The following is a 24,552-nucleotide window of genomic DNA, read 5'->3' on the forward strand; positions in this document are numbered from 1 at the left end:
TAACATGTGTTACATGATTTGCAAATAAATGTACAGAAGAGCAGTGGATGCAGTTATAAATGAGTTTGTACGTACACAGATATCTAAAAATTGATTAGATCTCTGTCAGACTTCTACTGTATTTATTGCTTGACTTGCACTAGATAAAATTTTAAAAAGCAATCTGAGTACACTTCTGATTGTGTTAAATTTGCAGTAATCTAAAATTCTTCATGTAGTTACAGTTTACCAACAGTTCTGCTTTAAAATGTCATCTGAAACAAATGCCTTTTTCAGTTCAGCTGGCATAATGTTGTTTTTAACCAGAGCACACAGAATCAAGGTTTAGCTACTGAAAAACATATTTTCTGTTCTTCCAGTTGCATGGTTTAATTATTCTATTTATTTTAAGTCAACAGGTACTTGGCAGGAAAACAGGGACTGCATCTGTCCATAAGGTCACTATAAAAATTGATGAAACTGATGTCTCAAAACCCTTACAAATATCTCATGAGCCTCCACTGCCAGCCTGTGATTCCAAACTGATGGAAAGAGCCATGAAGGTAAAGGTTTGCTTTGCAGGAGACATCTAATATTGTGAATCAAAAACTCAAGTGCTTTACACTGTCAGTTTGTTCAACTTTGATTCCTTTTAAGGAGCTGTTTCTAACATTTCTAGTAAGTAGTTACTTTAGGTTGTGTAATGTTTATGTGAGGACTTCCAATTGGTATTACAATTTATTTGCTTTGAATTAATCTTAGAAATTGCACCTACTTCACAGTGCATTGTGCCACTTGTGAGGTGGAATGCTGAAGCTAGGGGGAAACAACAGCAACATATTAGTTATTATTAGGATTTGGCCTGAAATGCTTTACAGAGACACAGTTCTTCCCTTTCCTGTCTTGGAGCTCCTCTGAAAATCAGCTTCTCCTTATCACTGGAGTTGGCTACCTAGAAGTGCTATGCACTTTAGAAAATCTTACATTATGATTTGGAAATCTTGTGCTGAAGAGCTCATGTGGTTTGTTTGTTACAAGTGTTAGGTGAAACTTGGTTTTACATTATCACTAACCAGATTATATCGTGTAGCTTATCTGAATGTTCAAATTCCTGTATTTTAAAGGTGGGATCGTTGCAGTGATCCAAAATGAGTAACTGCAGTTAACTTCTTACCTGGATCATGCTTCACTGGGGATAATTCTAGATCTTGGTTAAAGATAGTTAAGAAAAGCTGCATTCTAGGTGTTTAATAAATCCTCTGTAAGTCCCTCAGCAAATGTGGCTGTGATACATCAGGATGTCTGTTTATCATTATTCCTTTGGGTTTAGGAGAGTAAAACTGGAGTGAATGGTGTAGTCTTCACACTTTCAGTACAGTTTTTCCACAGGGAGAAGCTCCCCAGCTCAGATCTTTCACCTGTCTCTACCTCCTGATGGTATCCTCCCCCTCCTGCACATACTTAGTGTTTCAGCCTCTTGGCCCATCATGTTAGCAGTGCTGACAGAGAAGTCTGCATGGTGAATGTCAAGAACTACCAAGCTTTCAGCTACAGGGGGATGTGGGAAACCTAGTGAAGCATGGTAGCCTTCTACTCTCCTTCTAGAGTAGGAATTCTACTGTTAGTATAGTAAATATATACTACATTTACTAATTTAGCTGCTAAATATAGAGTTGATTTAGTGAAGGTGCTGTATTTATGTGTAAATCTAAGAACATGCTCTTTATTTTCAGCATCTGCTGAAGATCCCCTGGAGCTGATACAGTCTAAGCTCACTGAATCAAGTCTGCAGCCTGTAAATTAAGATATGAGGCCACTGTAAATTTGAGATGTATCAAAGTTAATGCTGTCCCCCTTTATGAGGACTTGCTTAGAAACATTATCAGCTGTGGTAAATACAGTGCTGTTGTAGTGTTTGAGGAGTGATCTCAGCTGTAATGACGTAGATGGCACACTGGGTTTCTGTTTGTTTAAGATACTGTATAAAACAGTGGCACAAACAAACATGTTTATCTGAGCAGGTTGTTCTGCATTAACCTACTGAAAATTGGATGGAGCTATAGAACATGTAGTCACTTAGAGGGGAAGATTTAACCCATTGCAGCTGCTGAGGTGAAATGTTGTAGTGGATAAAGACATCTTTAAGGCCTTGTCTTGCAAAGCTTGTCTTTAGAGGAAGGTCATTCTGGTATGCAAAAGGTTGCACCACATATATAATTCTCTTCTGCATGTATCTCCTATGCTAGAATAAAATTTGAGTTTAATTCAGCTTGAACAGCTTTGAAAGCAATGTGAGGTTACCTAGAAAAAAGGTTTTGCTGTAATCTGGAGCTTTGCTTATGCAAAATATGTGAATAATGTGACTGGAATGTGAATGAATGTGATTGCAAATGCTTTAATTTAGATTGTACAAGTAAGTTATAGTGAATAGAAGTATAAGTGGTGGCATGAGCTTCAGCACTGGCAGTGCAACAGAATGTAGATGCAAGCCCCTAGATACTTCTGTGTTCAGTCAGACTGGCCATACTCAGTGTCTGTCACTGCACTGTTACCCTGTTAAACTTGTTGGATTTCATGTTACAGCTGCATTTGTGTTTGTGTAGAGGCAGCCATATCCTAATGAAGTGTTGCTTTGGGATGTTTTGTGTTTGGTATATTTTTTCTTTAGCTTAAGCTAGTTACCAATGGCTGAGAAAAAAAAGCTGAAAATGGACCAGCCTTGATCCAGAACAAGTAGGTCTGCACAGGGAGTGGCAACAGCATAATTTGTGAACTGTCTTTTATACCTTCTTCTAATCTTAGCTCAAAACTCCTCCCACTGCCTGCACAGACAGAATCTCATGGTAGCTGGTTATATTTTATAGTGCTCCAAATCCTCGAGTTAATAGTCAACGTGGCTCACCACAGTTCTAAGCAAATTATTTCTGAAGTGATTGTTTCATTAAGTACCTTTGTTCCAGTGTGCTAATGCAGAAAGTCTACACATCAAATATGAGCTTACTCAAGTATTTTTCTTTTTTACAGATTGACCACCTATCAATAGAAAAACTCCTAATAGACAGTGTCCATGCAAGATCTCATCAAAAACTCCAGGAGCTGAAAGCCATTCTTAAGAGCTACAATGTTAATGACAATTGTACGTGTTTTCTGATGAAGTTTTCTAGTTCATTTCCAGTAGTGTCTAGGGATGGTTTCCTTTTCTCTTGATGTTTCTTGTTTTCATTAATTTAAATTTTAAAAAATCAGGGGAAATGTGTTCAAAATTAACAAAACTTAGCTTTGAGTTATTCTGCATTGATAATTGTAAAATAGCCATACATCTAAATGCAGTATAATAACTGAAGCTGGTAGAATATTGTAGTCTGGCTTTAAGGGTTAAAATTTGCCTACTGTAAAAGTTGTTTGTGTTCAGAATTGAAAGCAAATCTTTTAAACTAGTTTTGGATGAGACTTGCCTTAAGCTGCTGTTGAAACTTTTGAGATTTAGATTGATAATTGTGAAGCGGTGAGTTAAAAGATATTTGAGAATTAATAATCTTCAAGTTTGGTCTGCCTTTTCTCATTGGTTTGTCACTGTTTTCACAGAGAAATTCTTATATTCAGATTCCTCTATGTCAACACTATAATAATGTGCAAGTAAAGTTTGTTTCTCTAAAAACATACAGGGTTTTTGATTATAATTGGCTAAGTTTTAATACCAGCTTGAATTTTGAGTGAAATTATTAACACCAATTTTTTTTTAGCGTTCATTGAGACGGCTCTCCCAACTCTTGTAATTCCAATTTTGGAACCATGTGGTCGATCAGAGTGCCTGCATGTATTTGTTGATCTCCACTCTGGAATGTTCCAGCTGATGCTGTATGGTGTTGGTAAGTTGGCACAAAACCAGGAGATATTTCATATCTTGCAAGAATCCTGTGCTATGAGGTAATTTTGTGGGAGCAATTCTGTCAGATCTGCAAAGCTTTGTGAGCAAATGAACCCCACACTTGGGTCAAAATCTAGGTATTGGAGTTTGAGGAATAGAAAAGAGGATCTTAGTGCTTAAGTGTCACAGTTCAGTTAAGATTACTTTAGGAGGACAACAGATAATTATTGCTGGGGGTCAATGCACTTTATATTCTTTATGACTCATGATTCCTGGCTTGTGCTGTTAATGGATGGGGTCATTTCATGTGGACCTGAGAATTGTATGATGTGACCTTATACACTTTGAGTTACTTTTGTTCAAGTCTTAGCTTCAGGTTTCCCCTTGCTTAAGAAAAGAAAGGAAGTTATTTTAGTTTATTTGGTTAATAACATCCTGCTGTGGTCTTAAAAGCATTATGGATCATCTGCTGGTACAAGGGACAACAGTTGCAAGTTGCATCAGAAGTTTAATCTCAATATGAGAAAGCAATTCTTTACATAGAAATCAAACAACCCCCTGAGAGTTTTGGTGGAGTCTGTATCACTGGGAGATGTTCAAGATGCAGTTAGATCATCTCATCTCTGCTCCTTTCCCCACAAAAGGTTGGACCAGAAGGTCCCCTTTGAAGCCTGAACCTGGGCTGTTACATGTTTATGAGATCAGTTAGATGAGACACTTTCAGTGAAAGTTTGAAGTTTTGTTTGAAGGACTGATGCTAAGACCATTCTCCCACCTGATGTTCTTGCAGATCAGCTGACTCTTGATGACATAGAGAAGTCTGTTAATGATGATATGAAGCGAATCATTCCTTGGCTTCAGCAGCTCAAGTGAGTGACTCGTACAATTCCCTTTGTTTGCATGGAATGAATCGCCACATTTGTATTCTGGATGAGGACACTTGCATGGCTTTGAGTTGTACCACACTAGGAGTTACACTTTCTCACTATTGTAAGCAACCTTGAGTATTTGTCATCTCTTCTAAGCAGTGAAGGAAAGTCTGGTTTTATTTGGAATTGGTTCCATAGCCCTGCTTTAATTTTCCCCCTTACAGGTAGCCTCATGCATTGCTATATGCACACTTTGCTTGAAGTCTTTTCACTTTGAAGTAGCAGACCACTTGCTTCCTGAGAATCTCTTTTTCTCTTCATGTTCATCTTCTATGTCCTTTATTCCACTCTGTTTCTACAGCTGAACTCTGCTTGTTTCTCACCAAGAATGATCTCACTTCTCACAATACAGAGGAAAAACCAGGAAGTGGCCTAGGATGATTTAAATAATACCTATTTATCTTCTTGCACTTCAGCCCTTGCTGGTTTAAGTCTCTAATCTTCCTCTCATAAAGCCCTGAGATATAAGCACAAGATACATTTGGCTCCCAAAGAGGTTGTAGCAAATAATACAAACACAGTTTGCATCTGCATGAGAACTGAGTTCCACCTGCTCTGTCGTTTTGGAAATTCCCAGTGCTCTGAGTTAATTGCAGGGTGAAATCTCTATTTGAGGAATTCTGCTTCTAAAAGAAGCTTGATGATGCATGGAGCACTGGCACCCTGGAGAAACTAATCAACCTCCCTTTGTTATAAATAATGTACTTGAGATAATGGCTTGGGTAGTGCTGCAGTTTCTGAGCAAGCTCAGCAGTCCACAGAATATCTTTTAGGGCAGCTGTATCTGACATGTATCTGTGACAATAAATGTGGTGTGTTGTGATGGAAAGGTGCTGAGCACCCACACTTCCCACTGCTGTTGTCAGTGGAAGTTTAATGAATACCCAAGCCATGCATTTCTGAGCCCCTTTCAAGCCTAGCTGGTCTCCCTGGCCTTGCCACTGTAGGCAAAATCCATTGGAGTAGGACAAAGTTTAATTCCAAACATGAGAATAAATTTGGTGTCTTCATCTCCAAACTTATTCAGGTGAATGAGTTTGTTTATAACATAGCTCAGAGTGACATCCAGCTTCAGTGACTTTCTTTTACTCTATTGCTTAGCAGCATATGGGAGCAAAGATTTCCTTTCTATACCAAAGCGTAATTGAAGATTCCAGATTGTCAGATGACTGCAATCTGCATATTTTTTTTTAATGTTTTCCTTCTGTGTTTTATAATGTTTGTAATTTCATGTTGTAGTATATAAAAATTTATTCAGCAAATGATTTCAGGGCTTTTCTTCTTGAACTAACAGCTGTCTGTTAAGCTGAAGACAAGATGTAAAGACAGTGATAAAAAAATATAAAGTAATGAAATTTTCTGTGTGATTTTTCTTTATTTAACTTGTGCTTCAGTGATAGATGTTGGCTTAGAATATGACTGACTCCTAATTTGACACTAATGCTCTAATACACTGCAGTGTATTAGAATCATGAAACCATCTCAGGGTACTAACACCTTTATTTCCATGCAAGGTTCTGGCTTGGACAGCAGCGCTGCAAGCAGTCTATAAAACATCTGCCTACAGTGAGCAGTGAAACTCTTCAGCTAGCTAATTATGCCAGCCACCCAGTGGGAAACCTTTCCAAACACAAACTGTTCATCAAACTCACTCGCCTTCCCCAGTACTACATTGTAAGTAACTGAAAAGTGCTTCTGTCTTTTGCTCCCTGTCATGGATATCCCAGGCAGTCTGTTGTACTGTTAACTCTTAACATTAGCAGCCAAGTGGTTGATGTAATGCTTAATTCTCTCCTCTCCCTCCCTTTTCCTGTGGGGTGTTAAGCACTCAGGCTCATACAGAAGAAGGCAAGTACAGATTTATTATTCAGCAGCCTTCCCATTCTCTGTGTTTCCTGAAAGGTTTGGTCTTTCTCCTCTTCTTGGATACCTTTCCTATCCACAGTATTAATAGATTGAAAAAAACTAATGTCTGTTCTTTAAAAAGGAAAGGATAGGGACTAAATTAGACTTACTCTTAGCTTGAGAATCTTCTCGATTTGTTTTGTTTGAATACAGGTTGTAGAAATGTTTGATGTTCCTGGCAACCCCACAGAAATAGAGTACAAGTACCATTTTCTGTCTGTGAGCTATGCTGAAGGAGATGACAGCCCTGCCACTGCAGTTTTACTACAGCAGTTCAAACCAAACATTGAAGAGTTGGTACTGGACACAAAAAGTGGCAAACAAATGAAAAGTGGTGTCAAGCGCAAGGTACGTGCTCCAAAAGCCACGGGGGTGGTTACAGAGCATGAAAGCTCAGCACAGGCTCTGAGCATCAATTCCAGCTCCAGTAGCCATGTTTCCAGTGTTTATATGACTGACATCTTACTTTGGACTGCTTCTCTAGGGAGATGCTGGGAAAGTGTTTTGTAGCAGTTGTCCTTCAGTTCATGCCAGGCCTGCTCTGCTGCTCTCAGAGCCAAGGCAGAGCTCTGTGCAGAGGAGTGTGTGTATATTGTAGAGTGCTGCTATCTGTGTGATACACTTTGGGCCATGTGTGGATTTTGAAGGACTTGCAGGGGCTGATAAGAGTTATTTCCTGGGGCCAGGCTGACATGGCTCAGTGATCTACAAGTACTGTTTTAAGGACAGGCTTTAACTGAATTGTTTTAGTCCTGAAGTGGATCCTTCCAGGAGTTTGTGCTCAGGGTGTGATTCATTTAACACTTAGATGAATGGGGTTATTCTCTGACATATCTTCAGTGCTTACTCCAAATATACAAGTACATTGGTCTTTATTTTAATTCTAGTTATCTGGAGATCCATGTTCCATAGAGCCCAAGAAGCCAAAACGGTCGGGAGAAATGTGTGCCTTCAATAAAGTGCTAGCTCATATTGTAGCCATGTGTGATACAAATATGCCCTTTATAGGGCTTCGGATAGAGGTAGGTATTAAAAAATATTTTTTTTCCTTCTTCCCCTCCCCTGCTGCTGATTCTGGTATCTAGATGTGACTCTTGTGGTCATGTGCTCAGTCTGGAGTTCCCCTGCCAGCTGAGCCCGGGTGACTCAGTCTTCTGCACTGTGTTGCTCTAGTCTGACTTGTTAGAGCTGCTTCTCTTAGTACCAAGCACTGCAAAAAGCTTGAAAAGTTGAGGGAAAAGGGAAAATGAGGATGAAAGATGCACTTGTGGGAAGGATTGGGAAACAACTTTATACCAGATTTGCACAGACTGTTTTTTGGCTTTCCAGTGCTTGAGGATGTGAAACATCTGTCACCCTCAGAGGGAAATAAAAAAGTCCTTGAAAATGTTGCAAGTTCTTTGCTCGCCTTTTTACTTGGAATAACATTTTTCTTGTTCACTCCTAGTTATCCAATATGGACATTCCTCACCAGGGAGTACAAGTAGAAGGAGATGGCTTCAGCCATGCAATACGTTTATTAAAGTAAGAGGATATTCTCTGTGTTTCATTTTATTACTGTACATCACTTGAGAAAATAAAAGACTTGTTTGGAGATAACAATAAGAATATCAGGACAGGGACAGGATTTTTGTTTGGGGTTTTTTTTTCCTTTTATTTTTGGGAGGGATGTTAGTACTGTCTGTCTTCTACTTGCATGTGAAGCAGTGCTAGAGAAAGGGGAAAATTAGAGTAGACTAAGAGCCAACTACAGATTTTTCACTTCATTAGCCTAAACTGAGGGGCTCTGAAAACAGTTTGACAGTCCTCCATCCTTAAATCCAGGCAGTGCTAAGGAAGAAGTGGTGATGATTCATGATTCATGCAATTTTAGATCAGATCAGAGGCCTACATACTCCATATGGTATTTGACAATTATGTGAAACTGCAGAGGAAAATGCCAGGAATCCCAGAAAAGACAATTGCATGGTAAAGAGGTTGTAGAGGAAATATCTGAGAATCATACAGTAATTTAATAGGTTATTTAGGCCTAAGTGCAGGACTTGGCATTCGTTTTCATGGAATTCCTAAGATTCCTGATAACTTGTTCCTCCAGCCATCTGTGATCTCTCTGAAGGGCAGCCCTGACCTCCAGCATGTTAAGTGCTCCCTTTACTTTGTCATGATCTGCAAATTTACTATTCTTCTGTATCATATAGGTACTGAAATAGTTATATTGAAGTTCTTAATAGCAGCAGGCCAATAGTATCTGCCTCTGTGTTAACCCTGAGGAATCCAGCCACAACCAGCCACTAACTGGATCTGCAACAAATAAAGTTTAAGGCAGAAAAGCACAAACCCCAAAGACACCTCCTAGAGTAAACCCTTCATAATTCCTTTTCTGCTGCAGAAATCTACAGTGACATAAAGGCAGCAGTGTCCAAATGCGTCAGTCCCTACCTTTTTAACTTTGCATGTGAGCAGAGAACTTGTGAGCTGAAGTTAAGGGTAGAACATGAGATTTCTGGCTAGATCCTCAAGGAATTTGAAAAAGAGTTTGGCATGTTTTTACTTAAGCTTTATTTAGTCTGTCCCCTGAGCTCAATTCACACATTGGGATACGAATAAATTAGTGAGTACTAAGGGAACTGCCAGGGTGTTCTTTGCATGTAGAGCAAGCTTGTTCTACAAGGCAAATGAATTCAGATTGCTACAGAACTTAGTTATTTTCATCTTTTTTGGCTTATTCCTCTGTATAAGAGCTTTAAATTGGTGAGCTCTTAGTTCACCAGGAGATAAGGACAATTCAACAGATCCTTTAACAGTCTGTAATTTGCAGGTGTTGAATCCATATAAAAAGTGGTCTTAGCTCAGAGTGCTTTTGTGACACACTTATTACAGTCCTTGAAGAGGAACAGGTTATCTCACTGGGCAGTCCAGCTGCCTCTGCTGTTGATTTGTTCATTCTTTCATGTCCAGACTAGGGAGTCCTTCAGGAAATGTTAGAAGGTAGTGTTGTTACTTGTGGAACTGCACTGTCTAATGGAGATTTTGTTTTTGTCATGATAGAATTCCTCCCTGTAAAGGTGTAAATGAGGAAACACAGAAGGCTCTGGACCGATCTCTTCTTGATTGCACTTTCCGACTACAAGGTAGAAATAATCGCACGTGGGTGGCTGAGCTGGTGTTTGCAAACTGCCCTCTGAACAGCACTTCATCCAGGGAACAAGGCAAGTTTCATTGAGGAACACTGGTAAATTTTGTTTCCTTGTAGTTTACATTGTCTGGTACAGTAGTTTTAGTGTCTTGGTGTAACTGGACAGCTGTCTGCTCCTAAGATTTCTAATAGACAGCAATTTACCTTAATCAAAATTCTGACTGCTGAGTTGGTGCATTGTTATTTCAATGTGCTTCCTGGTCACTTGCCACAGTTCACTCACAGTCTGTAAACCACAGCTCAGGAACCACTGGGTTGCTCAGTATTTCCCTTCTCCTCACACTGCAGGACCAACCCGCCATGTTTACCTGACGTATGAGAACCAGTTGTCTGAGCCAGTTGGAGGGCGCAAGGTGGTCGAGATGTTCCTCAATGACTGGAGCAGTATTGCTCGGCTGTACGAGTGTGTCCTGGAGTTTGCACGGTCCTTACCAGGTACAGAATCACCTCCTTTTTGTCCAAGTGGTGGGCTCACAGATGACTTGTGATTTTCTCACTCTAACTCCCTTCCCTCCTCTCTCCACAGACATCCCCAACCACTTAAACATTTTCTCAGAAGTTCGGATCTACAACTACCGAAAGCTTATCCTTTGTTATGGAACTACCAAGGGGAGCTCAGTGAGTAACTCCTAAATGCATTTCAAATGTATGACTGAAAACAAAATGGGTAGGCTTAGACTTCTCAGAATTTTGCTGCACAATTTTTCTTTGTAGTGGAATTAATATAGATGAATGTAGAAAAGACAGAGGGTGCCACATTGCTGATTTGCTGGGTTGCTAGAAGTTCAGTGTTTTTGAGAATTTCTATCAGATGCTTTATATTGTGGGAAGGACAGTTGTGTGCTTCTGACTGACAAAGGCTGGTGTGGCATCCTTTTTCTGAAAAACTTTTCGTAATATTGCTACTGCTCACTGCTGTACTGGGATATATGGATGGATATGTGTAAGCTGAATGCCTAATTCTGCCTTAAAAGAGAGGACTCTAACAAAGTTTTAAATGTGTGCTTTCAATGTGGTGTTTATTGATTATTTTGTAGCAGTGCTGTTCTCTTGTTCAGAACTCTAGCTTCTTCTGTAGTATTTGAATTTTCAACTTTTAATTACTTAAATAACTGAGTACTTGCTCACGTCTTTGTGTTAAGTACAAGGTAGAGGAGGAAGTAAGTGCACATTTATTTCAGATTAAGAGTATAGTTTTGTCTGTAACTGATGTGAAGTAGCTTGATACACTTGAAATTTGCTTCCCAGGACCTTTGTGTGTTCATTTTCTATGCTGAATTTTATAAGAGTATTTTTATGCGCATTTTTGTGGGAAGTGTGTGTAAATAAATAAATAAATAAATATATATATATATATATATATATACACATAAATACCTTTATATGTTATATGTATATGTATGTAAGTAGCCAGAGCAGCAGTATGGCCTTTTCATTTAACTTCCTTACATATTATCCAGTACTCATTTTTGTGTAGTGTAACTTAAGAAAACTAGTCCACTTCCAACAACTCACTAATCAATTTTCCACACCACAAATCTCTCAAGTTTAATTTTCTTTCTCTCACTTTGGCAGAAAAGATTCTTTTGCTTTTTGGTTGAGTTGCTGATATAAGCACCCAGTTCTGTGCTTGCCAACAATCCAGGCAGCTAAATGGGTGTTAAACCTGAGGGTGCCTTTTTTTTGTTCTTCACAGCCTCAGCAGCTTTTGAAGAAGGTGAATAATGAATCTGTTGAGGTTTGATAGAAAATGGGGGGAAGATTAAATCTGACCAACTTTCTTGCTATAATCTCTTACTATAACCTCGTTATTACAACCTACTTGTTCTAGCTTCCAAGACCATTTTATGTTTGTGGCATTGCAGATCAGCATTCAGTGGAACTCCATCCTGCAGAAGTTCCATATTTCACTGGGAACAGTTGGCCCAAACTCAGGTTGCAGTAACTGTCACAACACAATTCTGCACCAGCTCCAGGAGATGTTTAATAAGACGCCAAACGTGGTGCAGTTGTTACAGGTAATGTTCTAAAACCTTCTATCAAGAGAATTGCAATACACTAGGGAGCTGAATTCAGATTAAACTGTTCTCTTCAAGGGTGTTATGATTGTTTATGAATCTCATTGCCAGAAAGCAATTTTCCCTGCTATGCCTCATTTTCCCTGACCTTTCCTTTTGGACGAGCTACCTGACCTCTCGCTCTCCGCTCTCTCCCAGGTTTTGTTTGACACTCAGGCTCCACTGAACGCCATCAACAAGCTCCCGACCGTGCCCATGCTGGGGCTGACACAGCGCACCAACACTGCCTACCAGTGCTTCTCCATCCTGCCCCAGTCCCCCACGCATATCAGGCTGGCCTTCAGGAACATGTACTGCATCGACATCTACTGCCGCAGCCGCGGCGTGGTGGCCATCCGCGACGGCGCCTACAGCCTCTTCGACAACAGCAAAATTGTGGAAGGGTTTTACCCCGCCCCTGGGCTAAAGGTGAGCACCCCTCTGTTCTCTGGCAGCTTGTAAAGAAATGAATAAAATGAATTCTCACTTGGAAGTGGGAATGTGAGGTGAAGAGCTTGGTGAAGGTTTTCTTTGTGGAGGTCTGCGGTCCTTCCAAAATTCTGAGTGTAGAAGGAAGTTTTTGATGTGTAGATCTGTTAATTAGTTTGAATTAAAACATTTCCTTTTAAAAAAATAGCATCAAGTGCTAGGCTTTTTTTTTTCTTCTTATCTGTGTATTCAGGCATCCTTTTGTTGAAACTTGTGTCTAGGCTAGATGTGTGGTCCAGGATTAGCAGCAGCTGCTCCTCACAGACTGTTCTGTGTGGCAGTACAGTGCTCATAAGTTGCAGGTGGGACAATACTCCATGTCAGATGATTCTAGACAGAAACTTCTCTTTTAAAACAGTTCCCATCAGCATGTGACAGGAGCCTGTGGCTTTGCTTCTAAATGCAGTGCTGGTTCACTCTTCCTTAAAAAGGAATCTGTGCACACTGACAGAATACCTGTACCAGGCATTATACCTGTAACAGTGCTAGTTGTACTGAAATACTGGAAAATGGCACCCTTTAAAAAACAGATTAATTTGCTAATTTTTTTCCTGACAGTTGCAACTGAATATTGATTTTCTTATATTGCATTTAACTGATCCTGAACATTTGCCTCTTTAACAAATGCCAAATGAAAGGCTAATGGAAAGAAGGAGATTGTAGATACCAGTGTAAAGTGGTAGAAGAGAATGTAAATGGGAAGGTAGAGGAGGAACTAATTAAATAAAGTTGGCAGATTCCTCTGGGTAGAAGAGAATGCTGTGGAGCAGGTGACTTAGATGTTCTTAACCAAACAGGGCAGTTGCAGGTGTGATACAACAGCCCTGTAGGTTCTGGATACTCAGGAGTTGTTCTGGAACAGGTATTTTTAAGTGTAGACTTTTCCTTATCTTTAAGGAGAGAATAAAAATGTAGGTATTTCAATTTACTGGAAATATTTCTTGTTACAGAGCCTGGTGTCTGTTTATTAATTGATATATTTTGCAGACTAATGACACTGTAATTAATGAATGCCCACTAGTATTTCGTTCCAGAGACTTGCCTGTCTCCTATGTGCTGTAGGTGATAAAGGTAGTTTTAAAGCTTAGCAAATACTGCCTTCATTTGTATAGTAAAATTTAAATGGGCAAACTGCTAACAAAAGTGCTTTTCCCACAGACATTCCTGAACATGTTTGTTGACAGCAACCAGGATGCACGGAGACGATCTGTAAATGAAGATGACAACCCACCCTCTCCCATCGGAGGGGACATGATGGATTCTTTGATATCACAGCTCCAGCCCCAGCAGCCACCACAGCAGCCACAACAACAGGTACCCTTCAGGCAAAATAAATGCTTATTGTCTTCCACAATAGTAGATTTCTAAGAACTTCGTGTTCTAAAGGGATTAGCAGGAACAAAATGGAAAGGGAGACTATAAACCCACTCTGCTGTAGAATTCCCCTTCGGGCAAAATGTATTAATTTATTTTGTATTTCTCATTCCAGTGTAAACAGCCCATAGCATGTGAACAGCAGCTTTGGAAGGTCACATGAGACTTGCTGCCTAGAAGCAAAGGACTGAGGGAGGGAAAACAACTGTTTAAGATAAAAGATGGGAGGGAGAGTCAGGAGGCTTTGCTGTTGCAGGGTGACAGAAAAAAGGAGAGAGGTACAGAGGTATTATGTCTTTAGAAGAAACTGAAAAGAACAGTGAGCACTAAACAAGATAGTCTAGAAAATCAAACAACTCTGTGGATGAACCTGTAAGACCAAAGCCTCATTAGTATTCTCCTGCATATACTTAATTTTTGTTTTGGTACAAAATTATCAAAAGTTTTTATTGTCCTATATTGACAATTTCAGGCATTTGCAAAACAGGCAGGAGCCTCTGGAGCATATCCTCTCACCTCACCACCCACCTCCTACCACAACACAGTGACACCCTCCCCGTCCATGATGCACACACAGTCACCAGGTAGGATGGCTGGGAGCTGGTCCTGTCCTAGAAAAATAAGTCTTTGTGCTTGCATGTTTTTTCTATTATTTGAGCTGTGTTTAGCCCCAGATTAGCCAAGAGAATGCACCTTACAGTGTGGGGAAAAAAAGCAGGGTCCTGCCATGCATGTTTTAGAAAGTATATTTTGAAGCTAAAAAATCCCATTAAGTAAAACTGCTGTCTTTAGTTGTGTAATAATGGGGGCATTTCATCATTACTGTTTATAACTTGCTAAGACATAAACCTGTTAATTTTCAATACCTGCTTTTTCAGAAAAGCTTTTCATCACCAAAGCTCTGCTTTCTGCTCCCAGCTGTTGTAGAACAACAGCTGAAAATATTTAAATTTGAGGAAGGGCTGGGCAGGGGGGAAATGCCATTCTTCAAGCCAGATATAATGGGAAGTTTCCTTTGTATGGTAAATCAATCTGAAAAATATAACATTCATGCATGTACAAAATAAAGTCATTGAGTGCAAAAACAAATTCTCCTGAATCTTGTTTGCTGTCTCCCTAAAAATGAGGGAGCAGTTGATAGAAAAAAATTAGAACAGAAAGATGAGAAATGTGTATGTCAAGTGATGTGATGTCTTTGATCAGGAAATTTGCATGCTGCAAGCTCTCCTAGTGGGGCTTTAAGAGCACCATCACCAGCATCCTTTGGTCCAACTCCTTCACCTTCCTCTCTTGGAATCACAATGGGACAAACAGCTAACTTTGCAAGCCCACATGGTGAGTTCTTTACTGGCAGGTAAATGTACTGACAGGGAGGGCAGATTTGCTTCTTAAAATTAAGTCTTCCAGAGCAGATCTAGTTAATTGAGAAAAAGTCATTGGCTCAAGTAGCTGTTTTCATATATGTGAGTGTTAATTGTTAACAGTAGTCAAAAGTAGCTGCATGGCATGTTGAGGTGTTCCTAACATGTTAAAAATGGGCTCTCAGTCATTCCTTTCTGCTTACTAATGTAGGGAAATTCAGTGTGGTCTTGTAGCAGAACAGTGGCTGCAGCTTTTAATGAGCATTTTCTTTTGTTAGATTAGTTAGTGGATTTTCCCTACTTACATTTCGTGGAAAAATAATTGGAACAGGTTAGAAATCCACATACTTGCAATGTAAAAATGTTGTCAAAGTCTGGCTGGTTTGACATATCTGTATGTGAGCAACATGCCTTTTGGTTGTTTCCTTTATTAATTTGGTTGGTTTTCTTGGAAAGCTGCCAAAACAATCCTTTGTGTAATCACAGTGCATTGGAAACTGTTCTATAGATCACAACAAATGAACAGTTCAGATGGTAATTTCCATACATCAACAGTTTGACTGTTGAGATGAACAAAGTGAGAGAGATGTACCACAGGGTATGTTTAAGGTTCCTATCAGTCTGTAGAGCAGAGATACCTTTGCAGCAATAACTGTAAGATACTGAATAAATAAGGAACTGTTTGGCTGAGGCTTCCTTTGCTAAGGAGCAGTAGAAGCCCAAGTCTCTAAACAAGAGCTCCTTTTGATTTAGAACCCATTACTTGTTGAACATGACTATTTTCCTTAACATTCTACTTTTTAAAAAACACAGCCTGGAACCCCTTGAAATCTGTGTCTTGATTTTTACTCTCTGCCCCCACTCGTGTGTTTTGTGTGGTTGTAAAAAGTGGTCTGAAAGCTTGCAGGCACTTTCATGCTTTACAGATTTTGGTAAGCCTCTTTTAGATTTTTCTATTAGAAAGCCTTTTACTTTTTAAAGAAATAATAATGGTCTTGTAACATCTGTAGGTACCATAGACCCAAGCTCACCCTACACCATGATGTCACCCAGTCAGCGTGCAGGGAACTGGCCGGGATCTCCGCAGGTCTCTGGTCCATCACCAGCAGCACGGATGCCTGGAATGTCACCAGCCAACCCTTCCCTTCATTCACCTATCCCTGATGCCTCTCATTCCCCACGAGCTGGAACAAGTAGGCTTCTTTATCAGTGTTATAACTGTGAAACACTCATGTTAAATATTTCTAGTTGTGTTCTTTTTGGTAGTTCTTATGTAAGTCTAACAGTCCTTACTGTCCTTGTGCAGTAAAATGTCTAAGGAAATGAAGCCTTGATTCTGTCCTACTTCAAATCTTCAATAACAAATTGGAAAAGTGACCTAAAGCATACAGCATAAATGTCAGCAGGATTGATGATAGCTTTTCTTGCAGTGCAGAAATCAGTCTGAAACTATTGAACTCCATGACTAAGAGAAAAGTCTTCAGAGTGAGAGCAATGAAAGGCACATTTGCCAACCCAAATACTAACTTTTCACATCATAGATTTGTGATGCTGCTCTTGCACGACTGATTTAGCCATCTTTACATCCCATTGAGTTTGTTGTGCAAACTTGCTGTCTGCTGGCATGCTGCAGAAAGAGGAAAAGGGAGGAGGGTTTTAATGTTACTCAGACTCTTTGCATGGGGTCAGGGTCAAAACTAATTCCTTGTCTGTCTGATGCCTATCACTAGGCAGGCAAATTCTAAAATAAGAAGGATTGAGCTTTGGTCCAGAGGGTTTATGAATAGAGATCATTGAAGTGAACATATATCAAATGTTTCAGCTTAAATCCTCCCTTACTGCAAGTCCTTGTGTCCCCACAGGTTCCCAAATCATGCCAACAAGCATGCCTCCCCCTCGGAAACTACCTCAGCGCTCTTGGGCTGCATCCATTCCTACAATCCTCACCCACAGTGCCTTGAATATTCTGCTCTTGCCCTCTCCTACCCCTGGGCTCGTGCCAGGACTAGCTGGCAGCTATCTGTGCTCCCCTCTTGAGCGATTCCTTGGGTCAGTGATCATGAGGAGGCATCTTCAGAGGATCATTCAGCAGGAAACGGTAGGGTTTCAGTTTGAATGGACCTGTGGGTATGTGACTGCTCTGTGTCTTTTAAATCAGGCATAAACTGAAATGCTTCCAATAAAATAACTGTTTGCTTTTAGGCTTGTGCTGTACTTTTCTGATTTTTGCCATTCAAAGTGTCAAAATTTAGAGAAATCTTCTAGTTCCACTTCTTTTCCACACAAATTAGATTTGGTCAGGTGAAATTTGGTAATTGTTAAAATAGCAAGTCTATGACCAAGTTTCAGATCTAAGTCTATGACCAAGTATATGATCTAAGTTTCAGATGCTGTGGGTTCTTTGGGTTTAGCATGTCCATTGGGAGTTTACTAGAACAGCCACAGGATTACTGTGGATAGCACTTCTTGGCAGGATTTCCAGAGAAGTGAGTTACTAGTTAATGTTAATACTCAGTTGGGAATGTTGCTTTAGGGTTTGGAACAGACAAATGTGCCTCTTCACTTCTGTGGCATGCATTCACTGACAGAAAGAAGCCAAATCTGGCGTAAACTTAATTCTCAAGGCAAATTTACCTGTATTAAAATATCACGTGTTTCTTTCTGGAAAGGGAGGTTGATCACTACAATTTGGGGAGGGAGTGAGAGAGTGTGTCTGTCTGTGTGTGTGTCTGTCTCTGTGTGTGAGTTTATGCCATTTAATGAATGACTAATTGACTGTCTATCTCCTTTTTATGCAGCTACAGTTAATAAACTCCAATGAACCAGGTGTCATAATGTTTAAGACGGAGGCACTGAAATGCAGGGTTGCTCTCAATCCCAAAACCAACCAGACCTTGCAGCTGAAAGTAACACCTGAAAATACAGGACAGTGGAAATCAGAGGAGTTACAAGTTTTGGAGAAGTTCTTTGAAACAAGGGTATGTACTGAAATCAAGCATGTTGATGTTTTCATGCTTTGCTTTTAATCTCTGGTGTTGTTTTGAGTGGTCCTGCTGACTTTCACTGGCATATGTAAGAGCTGTGCATGCTGGTTGCATATTTATTATCTAAATAGGAACTAATAAATAGTGTCTTTCTTTAGGTTGCAGGACCACCTTTTAAAGCAAACACCCTGATAGCCTTCACCAAGTTACTAGGGGCTCCCACACACATCCTCAGGGACTGTGTACACATCATGAAACTGGAGCTGGTAAGTCATCTGTTCCGTTTATTTAATTCACCCAACTTTGGTTGTTATATTTTTGAAAAAAAAGCTGATGTATCTTTATCTACAAATACACAAATTACTCTAAATTTATACATAAGTGATTTAGTGTTATTGGAGAAGTTTTCATTTTGTTGCTAACTTTCCTGGAAACACTCAAAATTTCCTCATTTAAACTCATGATTTTAAGGAACTGCAGACATGTTACAACAGGCACATGCATAGACTGACCAGAATCTTTCTGATTGTGTTACTGTGCTCAGTTCTTTCAGAGTTACTCTGATTTCTCTAAACCTGGCAACATCTGCAGGTTTAGCTAAAGAGGCACATTGTACTTTGTGGTGCTTCCCTGTTTCATAGCTGTGTATATCACTGACATGAGAACTTTGCTGTTCTTTCTCTGTGCTGCTCTCTCTCTGAGCAGTTCCCTGACCAGGCAAGTCAGCTGAAATGGAACGTGCAGTTTTGTTTAACAATCCCTCCCAGCGCTCCACCAATTGCGCCTCCAGGAACACCTGCTGTTGTGCTGAAATCCAAAATGTTGTTTTTCGTAAGTAGAGCTATCTCTTTTAAAATTCTAACCCTGCATGTCTCTGACATCATCACGAGTTCATAGCAAAACATGAACCCACTGTATCTGACAGCTGTAATAGCTGAAAGTGTTGTGCTGTTTGGAATCCTCCATTTGCTTCAATCTCTTTTGTAATGAGTTCGGTTTGTATTCCTACTCTCCTTCCTACTAAAGCACAGCAGCTCCTCGTGTTTCGTGTTCTTGGAGAGATGTTGACAGTATATAAAGTTCAGCTCCCTCTGGGCTGCATTTTCAAGTGCTCTCCTTGTGGGTGTTTAGTTGTTCTTCGAGGCACGAACCACCTAGATGGGTGAAGTGCACATTAGTGGTGCTGGGAGAGGAGAGAGGGATGAGATGTTCAGAACAAATCTACATTAGTGCTGTGCCCCAGGCAATGCTCACTGTGGGCTGCTTTTCAAAAGACAATAGTCTCCACCTGACTGATAATTTCTGTGTAACAGAGTTGATGTTTGAAAACAGGGGTGGGAGTACATGCTGTCTGTAGGCCTGGAGTGTTTATCTGTATCAGAAGTTGCACTGAAGTACATGGTCATTTCATTTAACACACTTTTTGGGTTGTTTCCCCACAGCTTCAGCTAACACAGAAAACAACAGTCCCACAGGAAGCTGTTAGTATTATTGTCCCAATTATTTATGATATGGCTTCGGGTACAACGCAACAGGCTGACATTCCCAGGCAGCAGAACTCTTCTGTTGCTGCTCCAATGATGGTTAGCAATATTCTAAAGAGGTTTGCTGAACTGAATTCACCACGACCAGGTACTGTACATGTCCAGTAGATATATTCTCTTCACCCAGACATCTGTGACAAATCTCCAGTGTAAAACTAAACCTCTCTTAAGTCTGAATTCTTCTTGGTTTCTATCTTACTTCTTTAGTGATTACAAACTCCTGATGTGACAGGCAATACATAATTAATAGGAAGTACTGGCAACACAGCAGAAAGTTGCACTGATGATTCAGGCTGGGTTGTGCTGTTCTGCCCAAGTGATAGAATGCACCCACCTCTTGTTGGCCCAACTCTTGCTGCTCAGTAAGAGTCACACTTTTTGACAAATGGGCCTAGAATGAGTCACAAGAAATACGCTATGGCCAAGTGTCAGTTTTCATGGTTAATTATGAAGTTACTCAGCTTAGCAGTAGCATGTAAAGGGATGTTAAAATAGTTACCAGAACTTGTGCTGTGAATGATTTAAAAGTAATTGCAGTGGTTGTATACTCCTTTGCCAGTATGTCCACTAGCAGAGGTGCATACAGTTCTGCCCCCCAGACGTGCTGTGAAGTGTTTGAGCTAGGTTGTTCTGAGTGTTCATTGGCCTGTAGGTAGTGCACTGTGAGCAGCATTGTGCTTTGCTTTCCCTCTTGTTTGTCATACCTTTTATTTTTCTTTTATTATCTAAAACATGGAAGAACAGTAGCAGGTTCTTTGGGCAGCATGTTGTCTGTTAGCAGTGGTTTGGGGTCCTAGTACACAGATGGCTCATAAGAACAGTAACTTTCAGTTCTGATGAAGAACATAATTTTTCCAGTAACCCAGTGAATAGACTGAAGTTGTGAATCCAGAGGTTGACTCTTATTTCTCTTTTGTATAATTACTCATCTCGTTGTTATGCAGTAATTTTAACTATGCTTGACGGATTATTTTGATTGGTAGAACATGAGCAATGTTTACCTTAAATTGGTGTGGATATGCATACATTTCTGAAGCTTGTGCTGGGATTTAAATTAATGTGCACTTTCTGTTTAACATGTAGTAATAGTGTAGGTAAATAGGAGAGAAAATAACCATGAGGGCATGTGGAGTTTCCTGTAGGAGTTCTGTATGTGGAAAAGAGCTGTTGTTTGTGTAGCACTTTATTTCAAAATACATTAACTAAACTTCAGGTGTTGCTTTTGGAAGGTGCTTCCCCACAGAGTTCCCCTGGTGTGGGGAGGGGTAGGTTCTTGTTTTGCTGTTTGTTATTGCCCTGAGTTGTGCTTTAAAGTAAACCCTCCACAAAATACCATAAAATACCACAGGCAGAGCAAGTTACTGTCAAAGCTGCTCTGGAGATGGGTGGTGAGATGTTTTCTGATGGTCACTAGATAGATCAAAATGGACAATTTTTGTTTGTCGTGCAAGTTTTGAAGCAGTTTTGGAATCCAGTACAGGGAGCAAAGTATAGATGGGGGAAAAAAGCATAGGAAAAGCATTGGAGCCACAAGCAGAACCTTGTCCAGGCAAAGGAAAATGTAGCTGGCTGAGCAGAGGAAATTTCTAGTAGTCCTTCCTCTAACTTCCAAAAAAAAGAATGAGTCTGTATGATTTTATTTATTTCCACCGTCACCCAGCAAAAGTAGGATCTTCCCTGAGGACACCTGAAATGCAATTTCCTCTGTTTTTATTGTCAAAACATAAATAATTATAGTTGATCAAAGAGAAGAATACCTTCTTTTCTTGACTATTGAAAGGTGATAGGAGAGCCAACAGATGAAAGTAGATAGCTGGGAGACTTCTCTTAAAACAGCAGGACATGGGAGATCCCAGATGTGTGTCCTTTGTTGTCTGATGCTCCTTTCTCTTCTGCTGCTCCTGTGCTGTACCCAGGATTTTCCTGACTTTCCTACCTGTTAGCTCTCTGCTGCACTAATTGCAATCTGCTTGGTTAAGGGAATTTTTCACTGTTTGAGTCAGGAAGGAGCAGGGCCTCCCATCGTGCACAGCTGATGTTACTGGCACTGTTGTTGTAACCTGGAATCAGTGTTGCCTTGTTCTGGCTGTATCTTTTTTACCTTTCTCTCTTTGTGAGAAAGTATTTTGTATTCAGCTTAATTTTCCTCTTAATAAAATGGTAGTGCCTGAAAAGTAAGTTCTTTTGAAAGAGTTTTCTTTTCAGATCTGTGGGCAAACACATTCTGCTGTGTTTAACAGTAAAGTGTTGACTCATTGTGAGTACACATTGTCTAAAACCACCTTACCTATGCCTCCATGGGAGAAAAGACTTTACTTTGGGGAAATGCTTGTATGAACTGAAAGGAAATCAATGCCCTGCAATAAAAAGCTTAAACTTGAGTTGTAAGTCCAAAACCTACAGTATGTAGTGGACATCAATCTGGTAAGGAAATTAAAGTCCCTATGGATGCTGGAGGTGACCCTTAGAGAGGAGCTCAAAGGATTTGTGATGATTCTTAAAGCACTTCACAACTAAACATTTTTCAGTGTCTGTTTTTCAGTGATGCAGTGGATGGTATTTAGCCCAGATTTGTAGCTTTGATATGATAATGACTTGCCCAAAATAATCTTGGGAATCCCTAGTCTGGCAGTTAAGATTAATGCATCCCAACAGGCTCTGCTCTTTTCTCTCTGCTCACACTGTTGCTCCTTCAGCAGCAAAATTCAATGTCTTCTAATTGATATTTCTTGAAATATGCAGGAAAAATTCAGCCCACAGTGACCAGGTTACAACAGTGGCTACTAATTGTATTCTCTTAGCAGGAAATAGTAGATGAAAATCACAGCTGCCTGTTGCTTCATCTTTTGTTGTTCTTACTAACCCTTTCACTTCTATTGGTTTTAACTTCTTTAAGCTATTCAGAACGTGTGTGTTTTTGTCAACAAGTGCTATTTAAAACGTGGGGTAGCTGTGGCTGGTTTTTCCTCTCAGTATTGAATCTCAGCTGTCTGAAACAAAGTCCACCTGCTCTGTATTTTATTTTGCAGTTTGGATGTCAAGGGTAGAGCCAAAGCAATTTGGTTGAAAGAAACAGATTGCCCAGTCTTGGAATTATAGAAATGTTTCCAAGACTAAGCTTAGGACAGAAAACATCTTCCAGCTGTTTCAGACTTGAGTCTTTCAAAATGTTTAGTTTCTGCTTGCAGTCAATAGAAATAAAACTTGAAAAAGTTGGGTTATTTTTTTTGTAAGATGAGGTGCTCTTAATTAATAATATACAGAAAAAATCCGACCACAGTCCATGTGCAATCAGTTCTAGCATAGATTCAATCTGACATTCAAAAGCAATTAAAAGTTAAGAGCTACTTGCAATTCCACCAGCAACAAGAGCAGTTCTGCTGGGAAAGCTGGAGCTGCTTCAGCTGGTAACTCCCACAGATCCCAACGTCCCTGGAGGCTGCTGGGGTTTGGGAGCGGCAGCCTCTGCTCCCTGGGCTCTGCCCTGGGGGCTCAGTGAGGAAGGGCTGTGGGTGTGGGGCTGACCTGACTCTTTTCCCTGCTCCAGAGTGAGGAAGGGCTGTCAGGGGCGCGGTGCTAACCTGTCTCTTTTCCCTATTCCAGGTGAATGCACAATATTTGCAGCCGTTCGTGATTTGATGGTTAATCTTACGCTGCCCCCTGGGGGGCGTCCCTAGACACTTTTAAAAGAAGGCTGAAAGTGAGACAAAACAGCAAAAAAAAAATTAAAAAAAATAAAATAAAGCCTTCAATTAAAAGAGGACGTTTTAATTTTACCTTTTTTTTCTAAGAGCTAACTATAAACTGGCAAACTTTCAGGGATGCACTTTCATCACATGAGTATCACCACGACTTTTGTATAGTGCTGTTGTATAGTGTGTTTTAATGGGAGACACTTCAGACTAGGTAATAGATTGAAGTATCAGCTTGCTGGTAATAGATTTAATATTCTGTTTTATACTATAAAGATTATGAAAATGCCAAACTTGTTTGTTTTTCTGTTTTTCTTATGTTTTGGTGTAATAGTCTTTTTTTAAGGCAGGTCTGTCATTTTTGAATACTGTAAAACTGTGACAAACTTTATATTGAAGCTGTATTTTAATATGACTGCTTTGAATCCTTAAACAATTTATTTGGGCTTGTTGTAAACATGTCCCCAAAAAGCAATATTTAATAAACTGGATTAAAAAATCTTAAACTGGATGTTGTATCATCTTAAACTTTATTCCTTTCCCCTTTAGCCACTGATCAGATCTCTTATGTTCACACTTCCTGCACTATCTCTTTATGTGATCTTGGTTATACACACACATGTGCTGCTGACTTAAAAACCCAAACAAATCTTTCTTTATTTATCCTCTGGGTTCCATTTGTTCCAAATCAGAGCAGAACAGAGTTTGTTCATTTTCCTGGTTGTAAAAATAATCAGTAACTACTTAAAATGGTGCTTCATTTCTTATACCAGGAGCTACATCTCTTCTGTCCCAAAAGCAAAGCTTAGTGGAAGAAAGAACCTTTTGCATCTTCTATGTAATCTGTAATGACAGACTCTTGTCTTACTTAGAGACAGGTAAGGTAGAAGTTGGACCTGCTACCACAAAATTGGAGAGGATGATCCAAAAAAGAAACAACCTCAGGCTTAACTTCCTGAATTGGATGTTTGTAGATAACTGTCAGTAATGACTGAAGGCTCTTGTAACTTAATAAAATGTCCATTCTTAGGAGTTAATGTCATTTAACCTCCTGGATCAGTATTTTCAAATTTTTATGCAGGTGGTTTTGTGACTTCCTACCACAGTGACTTTGAGCTGTGCTGCCTCCCTGCCCTTGCAGAGCTCTGGCAGCTCCCTGCTCAGCTGAAGGATG

The 24,552-nt window shown here is 39.9% G+C and overlaps 1 protein-coding gene across 1 annotated transcript in view; it reads left to right on the forward strand.

The window, feature by feature from the left end:
- Positions 1–23,863, forward strand: part of MED14 (mediator complex subunit 14) — a 34,546-nt gene extending 10,683 nt beyond the window's left edge. The window contains exons 9-31 of the mRNA XM_054291295.1: positions 392–542; positions 3,004–3,115; positions 3,723–3,848; positions 4,638–4,716; positions 6,291–6,450; positions 6,835–7,029; positions 7,569–7,703; positions 8,129–8,205; positions 9,730–9,890; positions 10,166–10,312; positions 10,404–10,495; positions 11,743–11,895; positions 12,094–12,363; positions 13,582–13,737; positions 14,270–14,381; positions 15,001–15,132; positions 16,169–16,351; positions 17,021–17,256; positions 17,957–18,136; positions 18,301–18,408; positions 18,848–18,973; positions 19,585–19,774; positions 23,290–23,863. Of these exons, the coding sequence (XP_054147270.1) occupies positions 392–542; positions 3,004–3,115; positions 3,723–3,848; positions 4,638–4,716; positions 6,291–6,450; positions 6,835–7,029; positions 7,569–7,703; positions 8,129–8,205; positions 9,730–9,890; positions 10,166–10,312; positions 10,404–10,495; positions 11,743–11,895; positions 12,094–12,363; positions 13,582–13,737; positions 14,270–14,381; positions 15,001–15,132; positions 16,169–16,351; positions 17,021–17,256; positions 17,957–18,136; positions 18,301–18,408; positions 18,848–18,973; positions 19,585–19,774; positions 23,290–23,363 (3,355 nt within the window). The 3' untranslated portion in view covers positions 23,364–23,863. The remainder of the gene's footprint in view (positions 1–391; positions 543–3,003; positions 3,116–3,722; positions 3,849–4,637; positions 4,717–6,290; positions 6,451–6,834; positions 7,030–7,568; positions 7,704–8,128; positions 8,206–9,729; positions 9,891–10,165; positions 10,313–10,403; positions 10,496–11,742; positions 11,896–12,093; positions 12,364–13,581; positions 13,738–14,269; positions 14,382–15,000; positions 15,133–16,168; positions 16,352–17,020; positions 17,257–17,956; positions 18,137–18,300; positions 18,409–18,847; positions 18,974–19,584; positions 19,775–23,289) is intronic.
- The last annotated feature ends 689 nt before the right edge of the window (positions 23,864–24,552 follow it).

Source organism: Melozone crissalis, unplaced genomic scaffold, assembly GCF_028551555.1.
Source record: "Melozone crissalis strain CALT ecotype California unplaced genomic scaffold, PUWL_Pcris_2 ptg000090l_1, whole genome shotgun sequence".
Taxonomy (NCBI): Eukaryota; Metazoa; Chordata; class Aves; order Passeriformes; family Passerellidae; genus Melozone; species Melozone crissalis.